The sequence below is a fragment of the Apteryx rowi genome, unplaced genomic scaffold (assembly GCF_003343035.1).
Source record: "Apteryx rowi isolate R43461 unplaced genomic scaffold, aptRow1 scaffold_221, whole genome shotgun sequence".
Classification (NCBI taxonomy): domain Eukaryota; kingdom Metazoa; phylum Chordata; class Aves; order Apterygiformes; family Apterygidae; genus Apteryx; species Apteryx rowi.
In genome coordinates this window covers 1,180,080-1,206,847 of record NW_020448542.1, presented here as the reverse complement: position 1 = coordinate 1,206,847, position 26,768 = coordinate 1,180,080, and the positions used below count along the sequence as shown (strand labels likewise).

Here is a 26,768-nt window from a genome sequence, read left to right as displayed (position 1 = left end):
GCCTTTCTGTGACTAAGCAGAGGACTGGTATGCCCAGGGCACTCAGTCTGACATCTCTCACCATCATGAAATGTACTAATTGGGTTTTTGTGTGTGTGTTTTTTTTATTTAATGGTCCTCTAGGACACTGAACCTGCATTATGATCAGAAGCTGATGAGTTAAGGATATGGGGAATTAGGCTCAGCTGGGCATCTCTGCCAAGGGCTACAATAGCTTATTATAGCCTGTACAGTATTTCCAGCAAAATGCTTTGAAATCATAGAGCACCTTCTGTGTGAGGGACAAGGAACTGTTTACCATCAAGGAGGCAATGTGGAAAAGAAAGCAGGAAGCTTTTAACCCCTGTCAGTCATCTGTCTGCTTCTCAAACCAAGGCCCAGAAAATCTCCCCCTCTAGCTGATGGGATGCCTTTGCCATGACATAGTCCTGACAGCTCCTCACTCCCCCACCACTGAACCTCTCGATTGCGTGTGTTTGTGTGTGTTTGTGCGTGTGCATTTAAGTCCAGGCAGTTCAAGCAAAATCTGGCACCACCTACTCAGCACCCCTTTGATAACCAAATGAAAAAAAACAACAAACCCCCCAACTTGTATTAAGGTCCTACCAACCCCCTACTTTCCCACCCTAAGTTGCAGAACAAGTTATTTGCCTTGGCATGCAATGCAAAGGAGTTTTCTCTACTAGAAACAGTTCCGCAAGGACTGTCTGTTTCTGAGACTTGGGAGGAGACAAAATTTCTACTGCACAGGATGAGCGCCAATATCTAATTCAGGAAAACTGGCATGGAACTGGTTTTGGTGTTAGGCTATCTCAAAACTGCCGTCTGCTTCTTTTAGAGCACCTGGTACTTCTGAAAAGCCTGAGCCAAAACAGGCTACAAGATTCAATTCCTATCTTCTTTATCCAATATGGCTTTAACTATTTTGCATAATGTGACCACCTTCATTTCTCCGCTGAGATGTTTCTGCAACCTAAATAAGCGCACATGATCTGAAAAGGGATCTGATTTTGAGTCTTAGCCTACCAAAGGACAAGGTAGCAGTAATCTGCATTCTAGAGAAACTTAAAGCCACAAACCTGTGCACATCATCTGGCATCAGATGCAAAGAAACACAGAGTTTAGCAAGGTGTGATGAAAGTAGGAAAAGTAGCAAGAAAGAAAGCAATAAAGACAGAGAATGAATACGAGGGGGGAAAGCTTGCAGCGTTCTGTCCCGCATTTCTCTTTTGGTACAGTGACAAGCTGTGTGAAGATGCCTATGTCTGATAACATGGACATACAGAGCCAGGTCAGAGAACAACTGGTGCTTTTATCTCCTCGCTGGTCTGCTGGCCCACTTATTCAGGGTCAGGCTCTGCACAGACTGAGAGCAAGTCCAAGAAAAGGGTAGGAACTTCTGGGTCTCCCTGTATTTAGTGTTCTGTTGGCTGTGCAGAGTAGGTGGTGTCTTCCAGCAAACTAGAAAACCTCAGTTCTTTTAAGAAAGAGAAGAATAGACAGGATATTTGAAGTGTACTGATTTTCTGTGTTTTTTCTGAATTGCATAGTCACTGCTACTGACTCCTGGGGTCCCTGGAGAATAGAAGTCAGCAGAGAAGTCAGGCCTTTTGAGTGGGCCTGGAAGAGCACAGAGGCAACAGCTGTGCCGCAGGGTACAAGCACATGTTTTTATAACCCCACAGCCAGGCTGAGAAAGGCTCAGGAGCTGTGAGTGGGACGACTTTCTTGTATTTGGTGGACACTGCACTGAATGCAGCAGAAACCTGTGATGCATGTTTGTTGGCAAGGTTTCAACTTAAAGCAAGGTAGGTCATATAAAAAAATGAGACAACCTCAATTTTGGTACTGACTCTAATGCTACAGGATCCCAAGTCTATCTCAGAGGTTTGGGGCAGAGCCAAAGCAAGGCCCTTCTGTAGGTTCAGAATAAATTCAGGTGAGTTGCTCATGTGACTTTTGTACCATATTGTCTTGTCACATGCACACACGCGTACACAGACTCTTGCTGTCTTGTAAACACTCTGGAAGGGATTATGTGCGTTGCAGCATCCTGGTTTCTGTGGAGCAGATTTGGCACATTGTGCAATTTCCCCCCTAGATCTTGGTGGGTCAGAACCAATTAGCATAGCTCTACCCACCTCCCCTGTGGGCAGGATAGGGTGTAATGTAGCCAGGGACTGATCTTGCCATGCAGTATCATTGGGGGTGACACAGCTGAGCCCCTGATGAGATGTTTGCTGACATCTGTCAGGAAGGATCATGGCATGCTTCCCTACATGCCCAGGTGGATTGTGGGTATGCCAAGGGAGGCAGGGGCTCGTAACATTTTGTAATATGGCATTTAAGACAAAAAGGAGTGAGCTGAGGCAGAACAAGACAAATTAATGTGTAATGACAACTGCCTTAAGGAGCATCAGATGTCCAGGGAAAATCAAAAGAATTCTTTCCCCCCAGTCTCCAAAGTAAATTTATCTATCTATCTATATATATACACATACATCTGTGTGTGTATGTGCATATAACAGCAGATTGTCTGCTGGTGCTCAGTGATAAAGGTCCACCGAAGTCAGCGAGTTATACGAAGATGCTTAAATATACATTACCTATTTGTTTCCTGCATGTGTGGATTGAACACAATGACTACAAGTCATCCATGTATATAGGCGTGTGCATGTATAAATATTCTTATCACTTTATCATAGCTTGAATACAGAATTTTTTCAAAGGTAATTAGAAGGAATGTTAGTCGGGGCAAAGATCAGGAAGAAAGCTTGTGCTTATGGATGTGGCAACCATCTGAAGATGTATCTATAAACAGCAAAAGATGGAAGAATTGAATGATGTGACTCATAGGGATTTAACTGCATGTAAAAGAGTGAAATTAAGGAACAGAAACTTCCACTGAATGGCTTCTTGCCAGTGAATACCTGAAACTGGAGAACTGTCTTATAAGAAAGGGGGTGGAAATACCACAATTTGAGAACTTTAGACACAATACAGCTAAAATGCACAATTACGGAATAGATGAAACAGGTGGGGATAAGAACTGGTAAATGCATATGGGTTTCATATGATCAAGCCCTGCTATTCTTTGAAGTTGATTTACAAATATTGCGATGCTTGCAGACTGCTCAGTATTGGCTTGCAGGAACTATTGTTTGGATGTAAAAAGTGCGGCATCCTCAGCATATCTACCTGTATCAAATAGCTCAGTGTTCATCCTCTTAATGAAATCAGACTTCTGGAGTGGGATTCGGATTGCAAGTTAAAATACCCACATTTACGTATCTCCAGATAAAATGGCTGTGTAGATTGCCATAATCAGTGGAGACCTAGCTGTACAGTCTGGGGACCCCAGTGAGCTATTCAGCTTACCCTATAGTGGACACCTATATCTGGTCATCTGCATCACTCTCTAGGCCCTACAGGTTGCACTGTCAAAATCTCCATTGACTGTAATGGGAGTGTAGATTCCTAAAGGTAGGTGTTTTAATCTGGAGCTGTGTGCTATCTCTCAAAGAAGCCGTCCTCTATTTCAATGTAATGCTGGTTCTCCTGCCAGGGCAAGGAGAATCATTAGGGTCTACAGTGCAGAATCCAATCTCATAATACCATGCTGGACATCTAAATCTGAGCCTGTCACACTCATCTCCCCTCACAGTCAACAGAGGTATTGGTGCCTCCAAAGGCTAATTCATCTTATCAATACTGCTATCTAAGAAAGGTCAGGCAAACTGTGATCTGCACAAGTGCCTGTCTCTCTCAATTAAGTATAAAGTAAGTTTAAAAACTACTTTAGATTTAATGGTTAATGTTCAGATGGCTAAATTTAGGAGAGATGAATCCCACCCATAGCACGTAAATTAAACACACACATAATCTTTGAGCCCTAAGTATGCCTACGGGTGTGTTCTTGCTGGTAGTCATACAGATATAATATATCATGGTTTATCTGACTCATCACAAACAACCAACACAGTAGGAATAGCCAATATCAAATAAACACCGAGATTTTTTTGTGTGTGTGATAAAATCTACAGAGGTAAAAAAATGCTCAAAATATGTGTCTTAATAATGATCTAAAATTACTGTTCAATGGACCTATAATCTGTTTTCACATAGTGCATAAGGAGAAAAACAAGTGAAAAGGAACTGGGAAAAACTATTACTTGCAAGGTGTTCCACCATTAACATAATATATAACTGTTACCTGCAAAAGAGCTTCCTCAGACAAAGAGTAAAAGCACTCAGAAATGTTGTGATAGCTGGTAAGACTCTGCAGCCCTTGAGTTTTCAGGATATTTTAGAGAAGTAATATTTTGCACATAGGCAGCAGGTTTCACCCGAAGATCTCAAAGCACTTTGTAAATATATATGCGTTAATTAATCTTCGCAACAGCTCTGTGAGGTAAGCACTGTAAATATAATTATCTTGATTTTACAGATGGTGAACTTGAGACTCAGAGCACTGAAATAACTCCCCCAAGTTCACACCGTGAATCAGCAATACCACAGTGACTGGGATCCAGCAGCTCCACTGGTGCTGCTCTTCACTAACCCAGATGACAAAAGTCCCTTTGCTTACGCTAACAATACGCTACATGTGGAGAAAAGAGCTGTTCTGGGGCTTCACACTTTCTTGTTGGTAAAGCATTTTTGACCCTTGGAATAGGGGACATGATAAATGTACACACTATTATTTATTATTTACATGCTTATTAGCATCTGCATTATTATCACCGGAGGAATGTTATCAGTCGATGGTGTTTGTTAGCAGGTCAGATCCTATCTCTAGTATCTAACATGGCCAATTCTGGTGACTGTTTGCTGCCTAAATGGACGTTTTCCTTAACAAACAGCTCTTAAGAAGGCTCAGAAAGCAATCACGCTTCCTGCACATCTTTCGTCTTCATTTAGTGTGACATTCGTGTTGTATTTTGTAAATAATCTGTGGTTGTCCCCACTGGGGAGAAACACGGTTTGATATAATGTCAGCCTGAGCTGAAATTGAGAAAGCTGAGCTTGGCATGAAGGGGAGGGTCTCTCAAGCGCCCACATCTGAAATCTTCAGCCTACTCCTACTTTAATAAAAAGTCAACCTGCCAGCATGTAAATGGCAGGGAACAAAAAGGGATGACATATGGCAAACAAGAGCTGTACTCAGTGGCAACGCTTGTGCGTGATGGAGGTGCTTGGGCTGTCAGAGCTGAGAGGTTCCTCCGAGAGGACCTCCTGGCGTTCTCCTTCTCTCCCTGGAGTCACAATGACACTGTGTGGGGTGGTGCATTTTGAAAACATTACCCTTTCTCACTGCACTAGCTAAGCATTTAAAGAGAGACCGCGTGGCTGTTTTCATCTAAGCTAAATTCCTTCAGATTATTCTCTTCTGCTCTGCTTTGCTCCATTCTTTATGTGAAGCCCCTCTCCGTGTTATCCAGCTGCCTGTGTTTCTGATAGTCTGTGCTTTACCAGCATGTCCTGATTTTTGTTTTTAGTGAAACTTATCCATATTTATTTCTAATAATTTTTTTTCTGCTGCCCCGGGATTGTCAAAGGCATTTTCACCTATTAGATCCCAGTTGTGTCTGTGCAGAGCCATGGTGCTGGCACTGGGTGTCTGACTGGGAATCTTGGAAATTCATGCTCTTTCAGAATATTCCCAGTATATTCATGTCAAATGGCACTGGACCTCATCCATTTCCCTCCGTACTTATCAGCTCAATCTCCATAGGAATATTTTAATATTCTCCTTTCTAATGTGGCAGAGAATGAGAAAAGAAAGCCTGCCCCTCTTCCCTCCTCAGCCACCAAAAAGGTAACTGGACCTTGTGAGGGTCCCCACATAGGGGCATTCTGGGCTGACGTCAAAGGCCGCAGCTAGTTCCCATATCATTCCAGCAAGACATCTCCCCTACAGCTCAGGAGCAGTTGCATGCCACATTGCCCCCAAGGCCATTTCTGCAGCGGTCTGTAATGACCCCGCAGCCCCAGCCCCGCACAGACCCCAGGCCCTTTTTCGGGGAAGTCAGCAGGACAGAATCTGTTTGCCTCCCCTTCCTTCTGGCCACCTAAAGACAAACAGAGGAGACACTGGGCTCTGCGTTGAAGGTTAGGATTTGTCCCTCCTTCCTTGCAAATTATTGGTTGCGGAAAGCAGTTGTGTGGGTGGCAAGCCCCGAGAACAGAGGCCGAGGCTGTGAGAGTCACTCAAAGCCAAATCCCGCCTTGGGCTCTCCACCGTGCAGCCCTCTTGAACGCGTGCAGTCCCGGACTCGCTGTTCTTCCAAAGATGCCACGCTTTCTTTTTTATTTTAATATAGACTTAGTTTCAAATCCATCTCTCAGCTGTGCCTGCAGGGAGTTCCCAGCTGAAGCCAATAACAGATGTGTGGGCACATCTGAAAGCAGAACGTGTCCCTGAGCTCCCTCCCGTACACCATCCCGCTGGGGCATGGACTTCGGCTGCCAGGCAGCCACACAGGCTCCCCGAGGACAGCACATGCCCTTTCTACTCAGTTATCTTTCTGGAAGTATACTTAAGGGAGAGGGGAAGATGGAAGAGAGAGAGAAAAAGCAAGAGAAGCCTCCAAAGTCAGGTGAGAGATGACTGCAAGTGCTGTCTGAAGCATAATGCGATTCCTTCCCTGCCATTTCTTCCCTGGGTTTGAAAGATGCCCTGAGGTGGGTTGCTGTATTTGCATAGATTTACTTGTAAAGGGAGAATTTTGCAACTGCGCATATCCTTGTTGATTGCCACATTGTTATGGGCACCTGGGGAGTCCATAAAGAAAAGCAAAGAATAAAAAAAATATATAATGTAAAAAAATTGCAAACAACAAAAGCCATACTGCATTTCCCAGGTAGCCCCGAAATAAGGATGCCTCAGAGAGAAAGCACAGGGGTAAACTTGACACACAAACACAACTCCTGATGTAGCCACAACCCCAGACCTGCCTCATATTCTAATTATCACCTTTGTTTACATGTGTATCTGCTTGTGCAGATCCTTCCAACTACTTTAGCATCATTTCATTTTAGTGCAAATACTGATCATCTAAAGCAGCTTGAAAACTGAACAAGGGAAAAGAAATAGAAAAAGAAAAAATAAAAATCCAACAACCTTCCCAACAAAACATGACAACTATCCACCCCTTCTAAAGAGCAGAGCAATTTCCTCGCTGTGAGCTGGCACGCTGCTCGGGAAGCGGAGGCGCTGCCTGCAATACATGTAGCAGACATTGTTTGCTGGATGTTAGAAAATGCTGCTTCTTGATTGCTTGCATGCAGCAGTGATGCCACAGGACGTTTTGCAAACCTCAGCTCTTTGTCTAAGGGCTCTCACTTGTGACTGGAGGTATCTCAGCCCTGGAGGACTCAACCAGTTCACCTGTCGATCACCTAAACTTCCCTTGGAGGTTGCCCCCTGCTGCAGGGCTATTGCAGTTGTTCATATAACAGCTGCTGAACTCCTACAGTTTACAGCTCCCCTACCAAGGTTAAACCAGCCCTGCTCTGGGATCCCATCTTGGGTAGTGACATCTCATAGCCATCACTGCCTTGGGCAGTCTAAGCAGGATCTGGCATTCTTCTCCCTCAAACTGTCATGCTAAAAGTCTACCTGCTACATGCACTGTCCTATTTCAGACCTGGCAGGATGCTGAAAACTGAAAAAAGCAATTTCAATGCATTATTTTGTGCTTGTACAAGTTGCCAGTCTCTAGGTTCACTGACTAATGTCTGACTCCATGGGCAAACAGTCCTGCTTAAACAATGAAAAATGCCAGTGATGCAAAACCAGCATCCAAAACATCCCTATGAATTCAAAAACAACAGAGCAATTCATGGAAGAAAAATCCATTGAAAGCTACTAATACAAAGAAAGTACCTTTGGCTCAGGAAATCCCTGAGCTGCCAATTGTAGGAAGATAGGAGAGTATTCAGGGCAAGTATTGCTCTATGCTCACCTTGGTCTTGGAATTTTCCCTACGCTTCATGATTGACTGCTATAGGAGACAGGATGTGGGTGGGATGGACTTTTGGTCTGGCCCACTATTGTTGTTCTTACGTTCTTATTCTATATTCCTGTTTTCCCAGGGAGGAGTGAATCGGCACTGTGAGCAAGTTAGTAGTCAGTTCATACGACTGTCATTGCTCACATTTGACCAATGATTTGAGTAAGCTATTTTCTTGAGCAAAAACTCAAAACCAAAGCTCTTTTCAGCTGGAAGGGGAAAAAAAATACCTAGCTCTATATGAACTTTTCAGAAGTGCAGGGAAAAATACCCTGTTTTACAACCAGATCTATTTGCAGCATGTGTCTGTGAACAAGAAAGGTTGCTGAAAATTTGGAAAAGCACTTTGTTTAACATTTAGAGGATTAGCATGCTGCTCTGGACTTGTACAATAGTTTTTCAAATATCATTAGACAGACAGACAGGAATTTCTCTATATGAGCACTGAACCCGACAATAACTTTAATAAATGGGTTAATACTGCAGATAGTTAACACCTCTCCCCCGAACTTAAAAAAAAAAAATGTTGTTTTAAAAGCTCTCAGAATATTTACCAAGTTCTGGTGTTTGAGATGATGATTTTTTTTAGACAAAGCACATACTGGATACAAGAACGCTACCAGTAACAAGGAAATTGCATGTTCACTCCACTCCTCTCCTCCCCCAAAAAGTGATCTTGATTTCTTACAAAAAGCTGAAACCCAGCATTTGCACAGAGGAAGGTGGTTTAGCTCAGGAAGCTGAGCTGAAAGATGAATGGGTAGAGCTGGAGGTTGTTGGGCTGACGGTGGATCAGGGAGCTGCACAGATGAAACCTGACTTCTGAAGTCAATAACTTGGTACAGACTTTGCACTGTAGACAATTACTAAGATAAGATGCAGTTTTACCAATTGTACATCTGTATGTCAAGCAGAACAAATGAAATCCTTGACAATCTCTTATAGGATACCAATCCTATTTAAAGTGCATGGTACAAGTATGAGAGCAGTAGTCACAGGTTAAGATAAAACTTGCCATTTTGCTCTACTCTCCCAGCTAATTAATTTTGTCTTTTTACTTTTTTTTTCATATTACAGAAGTTTCTGTGCATGTCCCCTCAACAATAAACTTGGACAAGCAGCTGACCTAAGAATGGGGATTGACAGATTGATTCTGCCATTTCTGATGAGCTTTTCTGACTTTAAGGAACAACATGCAACTGGCTGGAAGTCCACAGCATTGCTAATTTGGTATTAATTTACACTGAGGACATGCTCCCTTGAAAGATGCAACTATTAGAGGAAAAGGTTAACTTAGCTGCACAGAGCAGGAAACCTAAACTTAGGCTCACAGTACTGATAAGGTCAATGGCCTCATTGGGTAGAGATATAAGAGACAGTGGGTTAGCTTCAAAACTCCTTTTTTTTCTGATTTCAGGTGGAGAGAGCTGGGGAAGAACTGCTAGGCCTAGTGTCAGTAAAGTCACTCCAGATTTGGTGCGGGAGAAGGAAGAAGGTTTCTGGCTCTAAGTTTACTCTGGCACAAGATACAGTCTAAAAGCAATATTCTGACAGCTAGCCATCACTCCAAGGTCTTCATTTAATACAAACTTGGCCAACTCTATCAAAATCTTAAATTAAACAGTTGAGCTCATTCCTCTGCTGGTGTAGAGTGGCACATCTTTTTCAAAATCAAGAGTGCTATACCTATTCCTACCACGACAGAAACGGCTGTGTGTTGCCCCCAAAGGGGCAGGATTTAAAGAGCAAGTACATGCTCTTTTGCATTTTGACTTCCTGTGGGGGTCTAACCATTTTGTGTATCTGAGAACTTGTTTCCTAGTGGCATTTTCTGCCCCTTCTAACTCAATGCTGCTTTGGAAAATCCTTTCTAACTTTTCTTCTCCCTGTTCTTTTCTGGGGAAGGTTAGAGTCCAAAATATTCCAATGGGGACACATGACTGCTTTTCACTTGGATGAAGGACAACTACCATTTAGCTTATTCCAGATGAAAATACTTTTCCTTTGCGTTTCCAGTTTCCTCTCAAAAGTCATTAACCCTCACTGCCATGGAAAGCTGAATGAATGGAAGGGGAGGCTGTGTTGGAAGGCTCTGACTCCAAATCAGCTACCCTATGTCAGGTGTGGTCACTCAGCTAGACTGGCCTTGCTGCCATCATGACACCAAAGCCCCTTGGGTGTCCCTTTCTGATACCCTCCTCAACAAGACGTACTAAGGGAGGGTGAGAGGGTAGACCCTGATGATTGCCGCCATCGGTTGTGAGTTGGAAATGGCGTCCCATGTGCCAAATGTTGGAACCTCACTTTAATGTTTAATTTCATGTTTAATTTTTAAAATTTGATTTGATCATTACCATAAACATTAAACAATATTTCCTGTTTAAATATGAATAGGCTGCATTATTTGATTGAAATGAGTGTTCAGATGGCTAATGCGTTTTATTACAGCCATAGAATTTTACTGTTATTTCCCCTCCAGCTGCTGCTGTTCCAGGGAACTCAAAGGGATTCAATTTTCAATAGGATGGGCTCTATCTGATGACATGGTGTGGTACGCTGTCTTGCCAAGAAGAGTCTTTCCCGGCCTGAGGATATTGCTGCTGGTAGTTTTATAACACTGATGAGTGGCTGTTATGGTTCAATGTCCATACAGGGACCTCTGAAAGGCTCTTCACAGCCTATCTCCCCCTCTACCTAACATCTCTCACTTGCTATTGAAATGCCAGCTCTCATCTTTGGTTATCCTGTTGATAACACCCTCTATCACTCAGTAATTGAATTTTTTAGACAAGTTTTCTCCCATGCTGACCCTTTGTACCTCATAGGAGTTCATCAAAGAGAGCTGCAATCCCATCTCAGGATGTTCCCTGAAATTCCTCCAAAGCTGTCCCCTTTGCTATGATGCTGATATACAGCTTTGACAACAATAAGACAGTGAGTGTGTTGAAACCATTTCTCATCTTACTAATGAAACCTATCTCACTATTTTCTGTACTCTCTTATCTGCTTTTGTTCCTCTGATTTCTTTCTTACTATCCTTAACTTGTAGAAAGTCTGGAGCTGGGTGTGCTTTCATTGGTCTCTGTAGAGATGTTAGCATAGTATGGTCCTTCCACAAGACTAGCATTTCTCAGCACTATCTTAATTAGGGTGAGGTGGAAAACAAGAATTCCATTAAGCAGAAAATGTCAAGGATTCACATACTATTTTTGTTCTGGACCATGACCTTTCAGTAATGCTCGGGTTGACATCATCACCCTAAAATGCCCAGGAGCACAGCTGTTGGATAACTCAGCAGAGCAGGTGTCACCCATGTCAGCAGAGAATGGCTTACACGTTGGAGCACTTGCTATTCAAAAAGTCCAACTTGGACCTTAGTAATTTGCCCAGTAAAAGCTTCATCAAATCCACTATTTTTGTCCCCAAAGTCTGAATTGTGAAAAATTAACATTTTTGCCTGAAAAAATATCTCCCTCAGCACTAATTATCATGTGAATAATAACCATTTAAGAAAGCAGCTTTCTAGCAGAATGTTTCAATACATCCAGACGAAATTTTGCTGGGAGAGAACTGTGGGTAATGGAACTGGAAATCAGTAACAGCTCTTTCTGATTAACAAAAAAGCATTTCCAACTTCTTTAAGATGAAGGTATAGTCCAGTTAACCCTTAAGAAGGATTACAATATGGAAGGGAATCCTTACTGTAATGTTATTCTAAAACTCTGTCAGAAGAGATGAAACCAGTTCTTGTGCCAGGTGGGCATCTTTCTAAGCATTTTACAGTTAAGAAAAAGTCACAGGTCATCAAATTCATCATTTCCTGAAACCAAAGGGAATTTCTCCATTTATTCTACATGGAGTGGAATTAGATCCTAAGGGAGGCCTTCATCTCCTCTTTAGTCATCTAAGGACAAGTACTTACTTGAAACTAGTTGTGCATACTCTACAAGAAGTGTAGAGTGATACAGGTGAATTTCCATAAAGTGATTCATCCCCACCTGTGGAATGAATGAATGAATGGCCCTGTGGAAATATCCTTCTGCTTCTTTATTGACTGTTGAAGCACCTCAGATGACCAGCTCAGAATAACACTTTACTTTCAGAAGACAGAAACTATGGGAGATGAAATCCATAGAAAGTGACTTGCCCAAAATGCAAGAATGAGACTAGAAAGCTGTTCATTTGATTTTCAGACCTGTGTTCTGGTGTCTAACCAGTTGTGATCTGCTGTAGCTGCAGCACTTTTCCCTGGGAAAAAAAACCCACAGGGTCTATAGATTTTCCAGTTCTGCATTTTGCAGCATCTTCTGCTCAGAACCGTCAATATTTTGGATTGCCTTGAGGTCTTGTAAAATATGTGTGTTTCAGTACATCTGTGTTCTAACATCCAGGGATGGAAACAAGTTTAGTTACAGCAGAGTGAGAACAGAAGTATCAGACAGCCTGGTCAAGATGACTCAGAAAAATCAGAAATGAAAAAGACTTCTTTGGTTATCTGGTCCTCTGAAGACATGGGACATTGCCCTGCTGAAATTTCAGTAGTGTTTTGCCTATCTTCATTTTAAGCAATCCACAGAACAAGTTACACCTCCTTCACTTGGGACCCTCCTCCACAATGTAATATGATATACCACGAGGACTTTCTTCCTTGAACCTTGTCTAAATTCTTCTTTGCTTGAATTTTCCCCACATAATAGGGTTTCTACTGTTTCCTGTGAGAGATTAATCACATAATCTTCTAAATGGTCTTATTACAGAATTTTGAGCACACACACATGTCCCATCCAATCTCATGTTTGCCAGCCATGAAAAGCGCATATGTCCTTAAGCAACTGCAAGTGCTTACAGTGAAAGGACATACGCTACTAAGCTTCTGAAGATATTATATACTGCTAATAAATAAATAATGATATATCACACAAAGACTGGCATAAAAAAAAACCAGAGCGGAGACCCTCTGAAGGTTTAAAGCAGGTATCTATATATGAATCTATCTACTTCTTAAACAATGTTCTCTATATAACATGGTGTTGGTGTTATTACAGCACTGAAATGGTTGCCTTACTTTGGGAGGGTGAACAAGAGAAAATCACTGCAAGTGCTCTCCAGCAGCAAGACAGAGTACGTAGCCCACATGATTGTACTGTTGCTGTCTTCCAGACAGATATATACAATACGCACTTACATGGTACTCCACATCGACAAAAACAGGCCTTAATTGTATTTGATAATCAAATTTGCTGCTCCACTCAGGTACTGTGCAGCTGGCAATTCAGAATGAATATAACAAATAGGTTCAATTTTTTTTTTTAGCGCTCTCCTTGATTTTCCCCTAAACCCAATGCAAAATGCAGTCAGTTTATATGATCCAGGAGGCATTCCCAGAGCCAAGATGTTTATATTAATAAAATAATACTAGAAATGGGATCATGTTAATGGAAATCAGTCCCGCTTGCATTCTGAAACTATCTTCTCTTCCATCTTATGAGTAATATTTGAAAAAGAACCGATTTCCCTCTCTCTCTCTCTCTCTCTCTCTCTCCCTCTCACCTCCTCCCTTCTTTCTCCCTGTGTCTATTACAAGGATTTTAATAGAAAGACATTCAAATTGTAACACTCAGCAGCCCATGAGAATCAATTGTTATTTTTTTTTCAGTTGCTGGTTACCATATTATTTTGTATAATTGTTGATGTCTGTCGTCTAAATTATCTCACCCAAAAAGCGATCACACACACGTCGAAAAATAAGAATAACAATAATAATAAAAAAGTCTAACAACCCTTCACAACCCAGACACAACCTTGAGGGAAGGAAAACACGAAACCAAAGAGAAAATAAAAAATAAAAAAATAAAAAACAGCCCATCTAGCTAATTCATCTGCCCAGTAAGTGCATGTGTGTGGTGGATCAGATAGGCTTGATGGCAGGTGATGGGGGTCGGGGCTTTGCACACACTCTGAAAGGGTTTTGATGATTGCAATTACTCGCCCACGCTTTGACATAGCACACAATAAAAGACTACAATTAGACAACTATTATTCCTAACTGCTGATACCAATGATGTCCATACAAATGCAGCTCACTTTGTCATTGCATTATTCATTCTTGAGGTGCATTTGTGTATACGAGTTTGTGAGGGGAGAGGGGTGGCAGTTGCTGTTTGTATTTGCAGCACTGTATAAATTATCTAGATTTATGCACACTGTCTCTGTAAATCTATATTCAAGCACACAGTCATGTACACCGTTCTTCTGCCTGCATCTGCAGACTTAACACACAGAGGTGCGGCAGGATCCTTGGGATGGCCCCACGCAGCGTTCCCAGTCTGCACTCGGAGCCCAGCGAGGCCGCAGAGGGGTTCCTGCCGACACCCCTGGGTTTTGGTGAAGTCCAGGACGGGTACGTGCGAGACGGGGATGTGATATGCTGCCCTTAGCTTGCGTCTTTTCAGAATCTCTTTGCACCACATTTTCCTTGTGCTGCTGTGTGACCAGCAGTGGCTTCTGGATACGTCCTTGATATGAAGAGGTTCACTTTAGTTACAGAAAATTTTAAAACTAGCATAGTCATCTCTGCTCAGCAGACACAGCCCAGCACTGTTCAAAACCTCTTTAAACTGGGAGCAAGGGAGTTTTCACTGAACGCTGAGCCCACTGGCCATCGCAGGCCTCTGGAGGCTTTGGCGTGTAACTAAATGTGGGGAATTATTCTGGAATCATTAATTTCTAATAACTAATATTAATAATGCTTAATAATAAGAGAAAGTAATAACTAGTAAGAATATCCAAAGTCGATTAATCTAATTTGGACTACAGCAGTCTGACTGAAATAAGAGCACCCAGACAGGGAATTAATTAAGAATAGCTATTCCATGTTAAATGTATACTATACCTTAATCTGAATGAACATCTCCGTGTAGAGAGCCCTTTTGATTTATTTTATCCTCCAGTAAAGGGAATTCTAGTCAAATGTTGCCAAAGGGAGCTAAATCACCAGTGGGACATGGGCTCTGTGCTCTGTGTGGGAGCAGAGCTGCAGGATATGCTGGAAACCTGGTTTAGCCCCTGCTCTTACCTTAAATGTGTGTGTAGCAGTTCTCACTATACATTCCAGATCATCACATGGGCAATATATTATTAGATTTATACAGTCAAACGTAGGTAATGTGAAGTCCGGAGGCAAAAAGAACTTTGCCGCAGTTTTACAATCATGTTTTTAATTGATTTACTACTGGATCGTCAGGGTGAAAACACTCCCGTATCCCTGCCACACACAAATACCTGCTGCCAGTAAACATTTATTCATGAACATTTTTGAACTGCATCGAGAATTCCTTCCAAGAAAGTGAGTCACAATGAAATGAAATGCAAGTGTACCCATTAATGATAAAATCAAATCATAAGGCACAAAATAATACAAAACAAGGGTAATAAACCTCTCCAGGGAATTGCATCATTGCTAACGAAGCAAGTAATCAATAGACCATTGTTTGAAAGTGTTGCTTGTTGCATGACTGCTTAGATGGAGACAGAATAACAGCAGCAACCTGAAAAATGATGTGTCCTGAAAGAAGCTGCTGTGTAAGAATTGCTTGGGGAACATAAAGTCTAGGAGATTTGGGAGGCCTCTTGCCGATGCCCCTTCTACAGATTTGCTTTCCTAGACAAGACAACACCCACCCTCCCTAGCTCCAAAATCCCAGTTTGTAATTTATTGGCTGCAAATAGCAATTTGGGTACCAAGCGCAAAGGAGACCTCACAGCCTGGGACCTTGGAGGAATACTCAGATCGTCTGCTCATATTGACATCTGTGCTTCCACTGCTCTTGGTCCTCATCCTGGCTAGCCAAGGCATGTCCAAGGAAGGATAGAGAAGTGGGATGCTAGGGGCCATGGCCAGAGATGGAGCAAGGAATTGCAGCAGCTCATGCTGCTCCCAGAGTTGAGGATCCCTATTAGGGATGGGGTTGGATGGGATAGGGTTTCTCCTGTCATAGGAGGAGAAGGGAGAAAAAGGAGAGCTGAGATGAGAAACCAGTCTCCTGCAATGCATTTAAAACAGGCTATGGGAGTATCATCCATCCTTCCCTCTGTTTGTGCGTCTCTCCACTTCCTTTCATCGGGCTATTTAACTCGCCGCAGAGGTTTCCTAACATGAATGCATTTGGCCTGAATCACAGCAGTTACTTCTGGTAAGTCTCTGGGGCTTTCTTTTGGGAAGCTGAAGTTGTTAACAGCATGTCTGGCTTTCCCAGCTTTCGGGGTGGTGGCCTCAGGTGGCAGGTGATGGGACTTGTCACCGCTTGTAAATGCGAAGCTGGGAGCAAGGGAGCCATGTGTCAGTGCGAGCAGGGGGGTGGGCGCATTCATGTGGCACCCACTGCCGCCGGGTGATGCATTCAGAGTTCAGGGTCCAGGTAGATGTGTGTTGCCTCCTGCCATCTCAAACTTCATCTCCCCAGCGGGGTTTCCAACTCCAGACATCCCTGAGACCTGACACAGCAGTGACAGCCCTGCTGCAGGGCAGGTGAATGCGTGGCAGAGCAGAGAGGGGATCTGCAGGGACATTTTCGCAGTAGGACAGGATGGCAACAGGGGACAGGGTGTACTGGCATGGACTTGCTTTGCCAAAGCACGTAGCACCCCATACAGAGGCACACCGTACCACTGGTCCTGCTTCCTTGGCTGGGTGTTTTTCAGAGACACTTTGCTGTTACAGTGCTAGGAGTGGAGCTCTGTAAAATATCTGTCTATCCTTTAAAAAGTAATGCACCATGTTTTTAGTGCCAATGTTTAACTGCATGTGAAACACCGGCTGTGAGTGTCTCTTCTGTGAGAAGGAAACTTTCGAGCTAAAGTCCCCAGCACTTCAGAACGGAGCTTTTCCTGAGTGGAAATTCATTACCCAAAGGCTCAGCCCAAGCACCCGGATCCTGGCTGGGATCCATATCTGGAAGCTACATGGGCACCCGTTCCCTCAGCTAGTCATCTGGGGCAGATGTTTTCCCACCTCTGTGAGAGCAGGGGAGTCCTTCCGGCTTTCCAAGGCCTGGGCATGGCAGTTGGGAGGCTCTGTACAAAGCTCAAGGAACGGAAAAGGAGAGAATCAGCCATCACTGCAGACTGTAACCTGGACCTGGAGCAGCTTACGAACACCCCAGACTGGATCTCAGAACTATACACCTTCGCCTGGAGGTTAAGGCCCCCGTTCAGCCAGGTACTTAAGCCAGGTGTGTTAGTCTTAAATACAAAAGCAGCTCCATTGGCTTCGACGAGACAGCACAGGATTTAAACTATGCATGTGTTTAAGCACCTGGCATAGAAGCTTTACTCTCCAGTGCACTTCTCACTCCCCTGGGCTTAATTTCAACTACTTCCACTTTATAGTCTGTGGTCTCTGCTGTAAATTCAGAGAGCCAGGGAACTGATTTTTAAAAAATACTTTCTGCTTGAAATATTGTAAGAACAGATAAGAATATATATCAGTTAAATGCTTTTTTAAAGATGTATATGATGTGACATGACACACTGGATTCTAAAATGAAGTACAGTAGCAAGGAACCCCCAGCTGGAATTTCCTAAAATATAGCTTTCCTCCTCTGAAACCACTTTTAATTTTAAGTGCTGACTTTCTTGACCCAGAATAAAGTTACAGGCAATGTTTACTAGCCAACATAGAAGGGAATTGCTCCCTTATTGCATTCCAAGCGTGCAAGCCACTGAAAATCAATATAACTAAGTAGGAAAGAAAGAATAAGAACATGCCCACTCATCTCCCCCTGCTCCGCAAGCACAGGCAGACACATCCATAGACCTGTCTCTCTCCTACCCACCATGTCAGGTAATGGCCCTCTCTAACCTTAGAGGTTGGCAGTGAAGAAAGATGAAGTTTGTCACATTGTTCCCCAGCAGCAAGTTGTACAGCTAGGTCACCTCCGATTTTTAGCTAGTCAGTCAAGGCTACCTTTCCGTGAGCAGTGCACAGCTGCCATTCCCCAACAAATAGTGAAATGATGAATCCATGTCACAGCGGAGGACACCACCTAAACTCCTTGTATCCCCTTCACTTCAGCAACATGATTGGAGATGACAGGGACATGAGATGGGGCTGATGCAAGCCTGGAATCTCCATACCAGGGCTCCTTGTGGATGCAGCGAGGGGCTGATCTCTGGAAATTTCAGAGACACAGGGAGCCGTGAAGAGGTAGAAGGTCACGTCTGAAAACTGCTATTCCAGGGCAGGGGGCTGGAGGAAGGAGGCTGAGCCCTACTTAATGCCAGAGCCTGAAGGCAGACAAGATGCTGCAGGAGCAGCAGTGATCCAGGAGATGTCTTCTAGACATCTCGCATGCTGAATGCATGTTGGTGTGGTGGCAGAAAGAAGGAGGGAGATGAGAGAAAGGCAGAAAGAAAGCATGACTCATGGGTCGATTTGGCATCAGCTGCTAAACTTTCTGCAGAAGGGCCATGCTGTTCTTAAAAGAGGTCAAATTTTGTCTTCGGTAACAAGGACTCTTATGATTTCTGCATGGCCTGCAGACTTGTCTGTGGTAGAAACACACCGACCTGTCTTCTGTTTTAGGGTTTATTTGAACGCTGCTCTTTCAACATCAGAGTGGAGGTCCATGACAAAACTGCTACTCCTTTCTTTCTCCACGTGACACATGCTGACTGGGGGCTGTGCTCTTTTAGCACAGGTTTTGTTTGTTGGAGGGGGTCAGAAAGTGTTTTTTGGCCCACAGCAGCAGAGCAGGGCAGATGTTTTGTGAAGCCAATTTCAACCGCTGAGTTAGCAGCAATCACTGGGAGTTGGCCTCAAGGGCCCAAGTGGCCCTTCCCTGAGTCATGTCCTGTGATAACCCAGACTTTTCAATGTTAAAATTGACTGCTAAGAGAGGAGTACCAAACAGCAGGATCATCTTGAGAGCAGGATGATGGGCACATATGCCCTTAGCTCTGCAACAAGTATCTTTTATGGCCTCAGTCCTCTCACTTAATCATAGCCCTTCTTTGCTGTCCTGATTGCTCCTTTGGGGCAGGGACTGTGTGAAGGAAATGCTTATCTCAGTCAGGGCTGTGAAATGAAAGTAAGTAGCTCTGCCATCTCAGACTTTCTGTGCCACACAGATTTTCTTTTCCCCCTGGTAGTGAAGACCAAGGAGAAGAGAAATGCAGAGCCCTGAGAATCTAACAGTGTGAGATAAGCCTGACCCAAAACAAACTCCTTGCAAGATCAACAAACCTGCCCTATCCTGTCCTTAAAATATGTCCCAGGACGCATCTCTAAACGACCCAGTCCCTGCCAGTCCTCCGCGGCCAGAGCCTTTACTGCAGTCTGACAACTTTATCACCTCCCTCTCTCCCTCCTGCTCTCTCACTCCTCCTTTGGTGCGTGGGGTATTCAGGGTGATGGCTTGAGCCAGTGTTAATGGGAATAACACTTGGAGCCGGCTGGAGGGAATCAAGGCCTCTGTCTTCCCAGACCATCGCTGCTTTGCAAGCTCTGGCTCTCACCTTTAATGTGGAGTCAGCTTTCTTGGCACATGGAGGACTCACCCTGTGGGATACTTTGCTGACTTTTCTCTTCACCTTGACTCAGACATGCACAATAGAAATAGCAGCTGTGGACTCCTACGGTTTCAGACCCTGCCCTGTTTCAATTAGAGACACACAGGTTTGCAGAGGAGGCTTTCAAGGAGGATTTGTGGGCTTCCTTTTGAGTCTTAACACATGAAAAAGAGCCTTGCGCTGAGCTGCCTGTTTGTCCTGAGCACCTTCAAGCACTTGGCAAGCAGTCAGCACTTCTTTCGCCCTCCCTCGTCCGAAGGGGGAGCACAGACTGTGCTTAAAGTACATTATTACCCCTTCACGCAGGCACCTTGTGTGGAGCAGGGCTGAAGCTGATTTGCCCCCTCCCACCCCCCACCCAAGACCCCTCTGCTGCTACGGAGGAGATGGGAAATAGCTGGTAGGGCAGCACGCGAGGCCAGGCAGCTGAGCATCCCTCACAGGGCATGCACATAGCATGGCATACTCAGCCTTCTGATATCTTTGTGTCCGGAAAGGGCTCGCAGAAGCCCCTAGCACAAAATGAGAAGCACGCCTTTGCCTAAAAAAAGCACTTGTAGAATTATTTGGAGATGCTCTTGTTATTTAAGCAAAGGACTTCTCCTTTCCCTACTCCTCCATCTCCCTCAGTAGGCTGAGAGGAAATAATGTAACACATCACCTACCTCTAGAAGCACCATCCTCTCTCAGGAGAGAGAGAGGAAGATGAGGAGATGTTGGCTCCCGTGATGGGGAACTAGGTAAACTCTTAGAAATCATTTGACAGTAGAGATAATTAGTTGTGCAATCTTAGGGTGTTTTTTTTTTTCCTAAGCATTTACATGAAGTTGAAATTCTCCTAAAAAAATTCAGAACTTGCATCTTCCCTGAGATACCTGCGACTTGGCCCTTGGGGAAGGCCACGCACTCTGCAGTCTCCCCCAAGGAGTGCATGCGCCTGCGAGAGGGGCTGAGAAACCCATCAGGATTTCCACAGAAATCTCATGCTGTTTGAGGCCTTGCCATCTGCTGTCATGTGCACACTTGAGATTTTTTTTTCTCTTTCTTGCTCAATAAATCCCTGGTTTCTAGACCTCAGGAGGATATAAAAGTTTGAAAGTGACCCAAGTTCAAGCTAAAGGCTCAGCAGGAGACAAATAAAAGGGATTTCAAATCTATTATTAAATAAGTAAAATTTCATGACATCTTTAGGTCTGACTTACGTCTTCTGAGTCCTTGAAGTTGCTAATAAACACCAAGAAAATGTCTGGAACTTTGATCTTCAGTTCTGAGGAAGGATCTGTTTTGCCTGATAATACTTAGGAAAAATATTCAGAAATATACTCGTCTACATTTCTGCTTTGGAAAATTCTCCAAATTTTCACATTTGGACAACTCTGAATATGTGAAAAGTTTTACAAAGTCATACTTGGATGCTCATATTGTTTTTCAGATCGCTAACCAGTAGCCAGTCAGTCAGAAAGAGATACAGAGACATCACTGCAGAAACTTTGCAGTGGAGTAAGAGAGTAGCTTTCCCCCAGTTTTCCATATTCTTATTTCAACAGTTGACCAGTGATTAAGAAACAATTCTTCCTCAGGGTCTTTAATGCTGTCCTACAAAAGACTTGAAATCCACATTTTGAAATGGCCCAAATCCATGAAATCCAAGTTCATATATATCCTAAACCCATAGACATACAAAAGATAGCTACTAGTCAGAATTTACCCCCTCCAGGGCAGAATAAATTTAACCAAGCAGTCCTCTCGCCTGCATCTCAGTACAGACCAATACCCATTTCACTACAGATATCATAAGGACCATGTTGTAAAGTAATTACGGTCAAGTACAAACTCGGAAAGTCCATGAAATGACTTTCAGAGATTGTTGAAGTATTTTGCACATATTAATTAAACTTTAAATTACCTGGCTTAAATCAGAATAGTAAAACTACTTCAAAACTAACTTTGAAGTTAGTCCGCTTTGAGCAGGGGGCTGGGCTGCACGATCTCCAGAGGTCCATTCCAACCAAAATTATACGATTTCCTGAAAATGGCGCAAAACTATTGTAACATACCAAGTGAGGTCAAGAGCCAGAAAGAGAAACTGGATGTTTCTCAACACATGCCGCGTTATCCTCAGCACTAGAGACTGAGTGCACTAGCCCTGGCTCACAGTCCTCAATCCCCATCCTTTAGACACCAGACGACGCCCCTAACATGAGCCTGGGGACACGAGCTGTCTCTCCGTTGAACAATTGCATTACTTGCAGAGGAAGTAAAAGCGTGAAGTGTTTGAAGGTCTCTCTGTCTGAGCAGGTTTGCATGACCAGTTCTGTTAGCAATCACGCATCTCTAGCACGCCTGGATAGTTAGATGCTCTTCAAAGATTTGCAGTGGGCAGTTTTAGCCATGCATCTTTTCATCTTTTATAGCTACACTCCTTATGTTGGAGCCATTAGCTATATCTCTAAACTCCCTTTCAATCATGTTTTACAGTGCCTGTTCAGTGCATTGAGGTACCTTTTATGGTTGAGATGACACTTTCATTATAAGCCGCTGTTTTCAGTGGTTTATAACTTTCCCCCAAAATTACCTTTGGGGGCTGAAATTTTCTCACGCTTTCTTATTCACAGGCCAGTAGTGAATTTATTTAGAAAGTTGGAAGATAATCTTATCAGCTATTTTAAAGTTATCATAACTTACGGGAAAACAAACAAACAACCCCCTCCCCTAATTTTTGCCATTGAAAAGAAAAGGTAGGCCTGTATTTTCAGTCTCATGTAATGCAAAAAACTAGGGTGCATGCAGGCTCCATGACAGAACTGCTTATTGTGATTGAATTTAGGCAAGTAAGAAAAAAAATTACACATGATGAGAAATTGTAAACCGCTCAGATACAGAGGAAGCCTAATAGTAAGAGATGGAAAATGTATTTATGGCTGTTGGAGGTTGAAGGATCTTTGTTGCTAGCTTCAGCACTTTGAGTTTCCTGAGCTTTGTGCAGTGAACCCTTAATATAGCATCAATAAATGCCTTTTGAATTCATAAGCCAAACAGTCATAGCCACTCAGTAAATATATAGGCAAATGCAACTATTTATTAACTATTCTAAAGGTATTTGTTCACTTTTCAGTACATGTGCTTTCCAGCTGGTCCCTAATAATGGTTGTTGATACCAACTATTTGCAGAGTTTATTTTGTCTGACTGATTACAAGAACAGTGGTCATAGTCGGGGCATATGCTGTTTCCAGTTGTGTTTTCTTTCCTCTTCAGGGAAAGAAAATGCATATTGACTTGTTTTCTTCTCAGTGCTTAAACCTGTTCTTTAGATGTATTTGCTTGTTTGTATGATAGAGGCTTTCATCTGAAGACCTGAACACTGTCAGAGACAGGGATGCTGGACGAGATGGACAACTGCTTTGATATAAAGTGAATTAATCTTCACAACAAATAGATATTGTTATGGCCACTGAAGATCTACCTAGGGTTCTTTTAGGCATATATCAAGAGGAAAATAAATATGGAGACAGATTCAGTTTATATTATTCTCCGTGGATCTGCTCCAGTGCTGGCTCCAGCCAATGGGTCCCTTTTCATTGGCTTTAATGGCTTTCCAATCAGGCTCGAGGATCTGATTTTATGGTCAATGACCCGGTTGTTCATGATGAGGTTTCAGCAATTTCAGTGTAAATGGAGTTGCCAAGTAGTTTTAGATATAAATGGTTTAATTCTCATAAATTTTACAAAAGCATCTCCACCTACAGGATCTCCCAAATTAGTGAGAGTTAAGCAGCTCCTTGAAAAAGGTCTTTGAATGTTCACTTGAGTTTTCTGAATTTGCTTTAACCTTCTCTTAGGATTCCCCTGTGCATTTTAACCTGTGCAGGAATGCCTTAACCAGCATTTCCTTCAGACTTGCAATAGTATCTCTCTAATAAAACTACAGACGTAAATCACCACTTTGAGTCTAATATTCTAATTCAGGGAACTTTTAACTATACCCATTTTGAACAAAGTACTTAACCACCTTATTTAAACTTTCAGTGCAAGGAAACCTGAGCAAAAACATGCACTTGAATACTTTGCTAGGTAGAGCTGAATGGATGGTCCCAGTAGCCTGACCCAAACTGAATGAAGAAAAATCCTTCCACCCGCATCAGAGGTCATAAATTAGATGACGGTTTCCCTTTAAAAGGCAAGTTACTTCATCCTGCAGTATGATATGCTGTATTTAACGTTTCATTTTAAGCTGCTTTGAGCTCAAATGAATATAAATACCCAATGGTCATTCTCTTTATTAAACTGGAGCTACACAAAGGACTAATAATCTGGTTGTCTTGTTGTTCAGTCTAATTATAGTAGTGAGTGTGAGGAATCCCATGTGCCTCCTAACTTTGGATGAAAACAATTAGTCTGCAGGTTTCCTTTTTTGGCTTTTATTATTATCATTATTGCAATTAATAAACTTCATCTTCCCGCTGCCACCGTCTACAGAAGTACGCACTACAAAATCAGGAGAATAAAGGGAGATGAGGCATTTTGTCTTTTTTCACATGATTTCTGTCTTACTTTTTGGACAAGATTTGTTTTGTATATCAGGGCAGTGAGCTGAAAGGCTGGACCCTGGCGAAGGATATTAGAACAAAATGCTCAAAAATGTTTTTGGTAATGGAGGCTGCTGTCAACATTTCTCAAGAACAGGCCAAGCACAAACCTTGAAGAGGGGCCCTAGGGAGTGATTTATAGTACGGACTGATACAGTAAATGCAATTTGTTTTAATTAAGGCGATGGGTTATTGCATAATTCACATTGCACTGGCTGAAATGACCGCACCAGGCAGTTTTGGAGAATTACAAGTCCTTCTCATAAATTCCATAAAGTGTAATGCAGCGAATGTTGCAGGAAAGAGTTTCATCACAAAGCAGAAATGCAACATCCCTACTTCTCACAAGTTTACACTAAAAAGAACTCTGCAGTACGTCTTCACCTCTTAGCTCCAATATGTTATGAAGTACAGTTTTTCACGCTGTTGCCCTAATCCACTTAAGAAACCTGTAAATGTGATCAGCATCAAAAGCACTAGGCCAAATCCTCAAGCAACAATAAACAGCCTGGTGCAAAGGAGAGAAACATCTGCAATCCCACCCACCTGAGCACGGTCCCTAGGCTTGTACAGGTTTTTACACTGATGTACCACAATCCACAAGGTACCATAAATGGTGTAATTTTGAAAAGTGATTGCTGTTTTTGTTTGGGAGTGGGGGAGCGGCACAACCTGAGATGCCTGTGCATTCAGAGTGAACACAACAAGCTGATTCACTCCATCTTTTGCTTTTTGTTATTTCAGGTTTAATCACTTTCAAAAATCGCTGTGATTATGGAATTTAAAAGTGAGTCATGAAGTCATGAAACAGAAATACAGTTGAACAGACTTAAATTTGCCTGGATCAGCCTAACACTGGCATTGACAAACTTTTTCAGAGATACTTTTGCAATATTTACATTATTTTAATGTCACTTTATACTTATAAGAGGAATATAACAATAAATAAACTGTACAGTACGTGTACAGTACAGTATATATATAGTATAGAGTGTGTGCATATATACATATATATTATAGCATATATTTATACTATTAATAGAGCTAATAAGGACCTAGCAATCTGTAAACAAGAAGGTGCCATTTCAGCACTTCAAATGGGTCACTCGGTGCACTTGAGTTACTCCAGTCCCAGAAAACTGCAAAAATAATATACTTGAAAGAAAACAACAGGAGCTAACATCTTACTATGCTAGTGAAGTAATTGAAAAAAGGAAGGAAGGAAAGGTGAAGGAGAAAGAGCTTGGATCAGCCCCGGAATTCATGATTAGCCATAACCATTCTATATATTTCCTCAGTTAAACAATGGTAAGCCAAATTATTGTGAGCATCTGATTCCTAATACCTGAGGATTCCTGAGGATTCAGCTCACTTAACACTAGCTACCTAAAACTTACATCTCTGTTCTCAGTCTGTTATCTGGCTTCTGTATACAGCAATGGATATAGGTTTCCAGACGGCTATTTAAAATCTGAGGATAGGGTTTTAGAACAGGCAGGATGAGCCATCCAAACTAGCCAACAGAGAAGTGAATTTGGGTATGACCTTCTTGCGCAAAGACGCAAAGCATAGCTAATGTTGTAGGAAAGATGCTTTTCTAAGGTAGGTAGCTGTGGCAACCTGCTGTGAATGTTTCAAAATTTCACAGCCCTGAATGCATGGCTGCTGGTGTCAACAGAAAAACTCTCAATGTCTCCAGTGAACCTGGGCTGATCCCTGGACCATGGTGGCCAACTGGTGGGTCTTGAGCTACAGCCAACCAGCAGAGCTCCTGCTCCATGTCTACTGCATAGGGCTGGTGGTGGCAGAAAATGGTGAGGTAGGTGTTGGGTCCTCTGAATTGTTTTTTGTGAAACAAACCAACAGAACTTGCTGAAGCTGAAATATCTACCTACTCCGGGCATTCAATTGCATGGGTGGCTCAGCACCATCTGCCAGTGGTGCTCCATGGGCACACTCATCAGTTTTCTTCTGCAAGTGGTAATTGGGTCACCCCAGAGCCAGCTTCAGGACTCTCCAGCAGACAGACAGAATTGCTGGATGGAGAGCGCGACTTCAGTAACCTTTGAGGCTACCTCTGTGTAACAGTGTGGTTGCCACCAAGGTTCTTAAAACAAAAGTGATTGATAGGATTTGCAATTCTTCTGTTCAGCTTCTTCTTCTTCTTCTTTTCTTCTTCTTTTTTTTTTTTTTTTGTAACTGGCAAATAAAATAACCCTCTTTATTCTGCTTCTCCTTCCTTCGGTACTTGCCTTATCTATTTATTTTTTTCTGTGTTGGAGAACATGGACCTCTTCTCTGTTTGTATTTGGGCAGTGCTGTGATCTCAGTTTGAGGAGGGAGAAGAGGCAGATTTAGGTGCTACCTGACTACAAAGGAATGTCAGCTAATACTAAGTTGGTGGCCGTGCTCTTCCCTTCCCCTCCTGCTCTGCTTTCTGTGATGTTGCACTGTTGATAAGTTTGTCTCGTTTCTTTTGGAGCATCGTAAATATAGCAGCATGCTGGAGCTGCTTTTGAGCAAAGTTCCTCGCTGCATTATACATGAGTTTGGAAACAAGAGGAGTTTGTTCTGAATTCCATTTAGCCTTGTGAACTT

General features: G+C 42.8%; 1 protein-coding gene across 47 annotated transcripts in view; it reads right to left on the bottom strand.

The window, feature by feature from the left end:
- Nucleotides 1-26,768, bottom strand: part of LOC112965689 (CUGBP Elav-like family member 4) — a 694,998-nt gene that overhangs the window by 110,586 nt on the left and 557,644 nt on the right. For 22 of the 47 annotated variants that reach the window (XM_026064898.1, XM_026064921.1, XM_026064900.1 and 19 more), the window contains exon 5: nucleotides 5,183-5,194. The exons of the other annotated variants lie outside the window; for them this stretch is intronic. In XM_026064898.1, coding sequence (XP_025920683.1) covers nucleotides 5,183-5,194 — 12 coding nt within the window. The remainder of the gene's footprint in view (nucleotides 1-5,182; nucleotides 5,195-26,768) is intronic. 47 annotated transcript variants of the gene reach the window in all.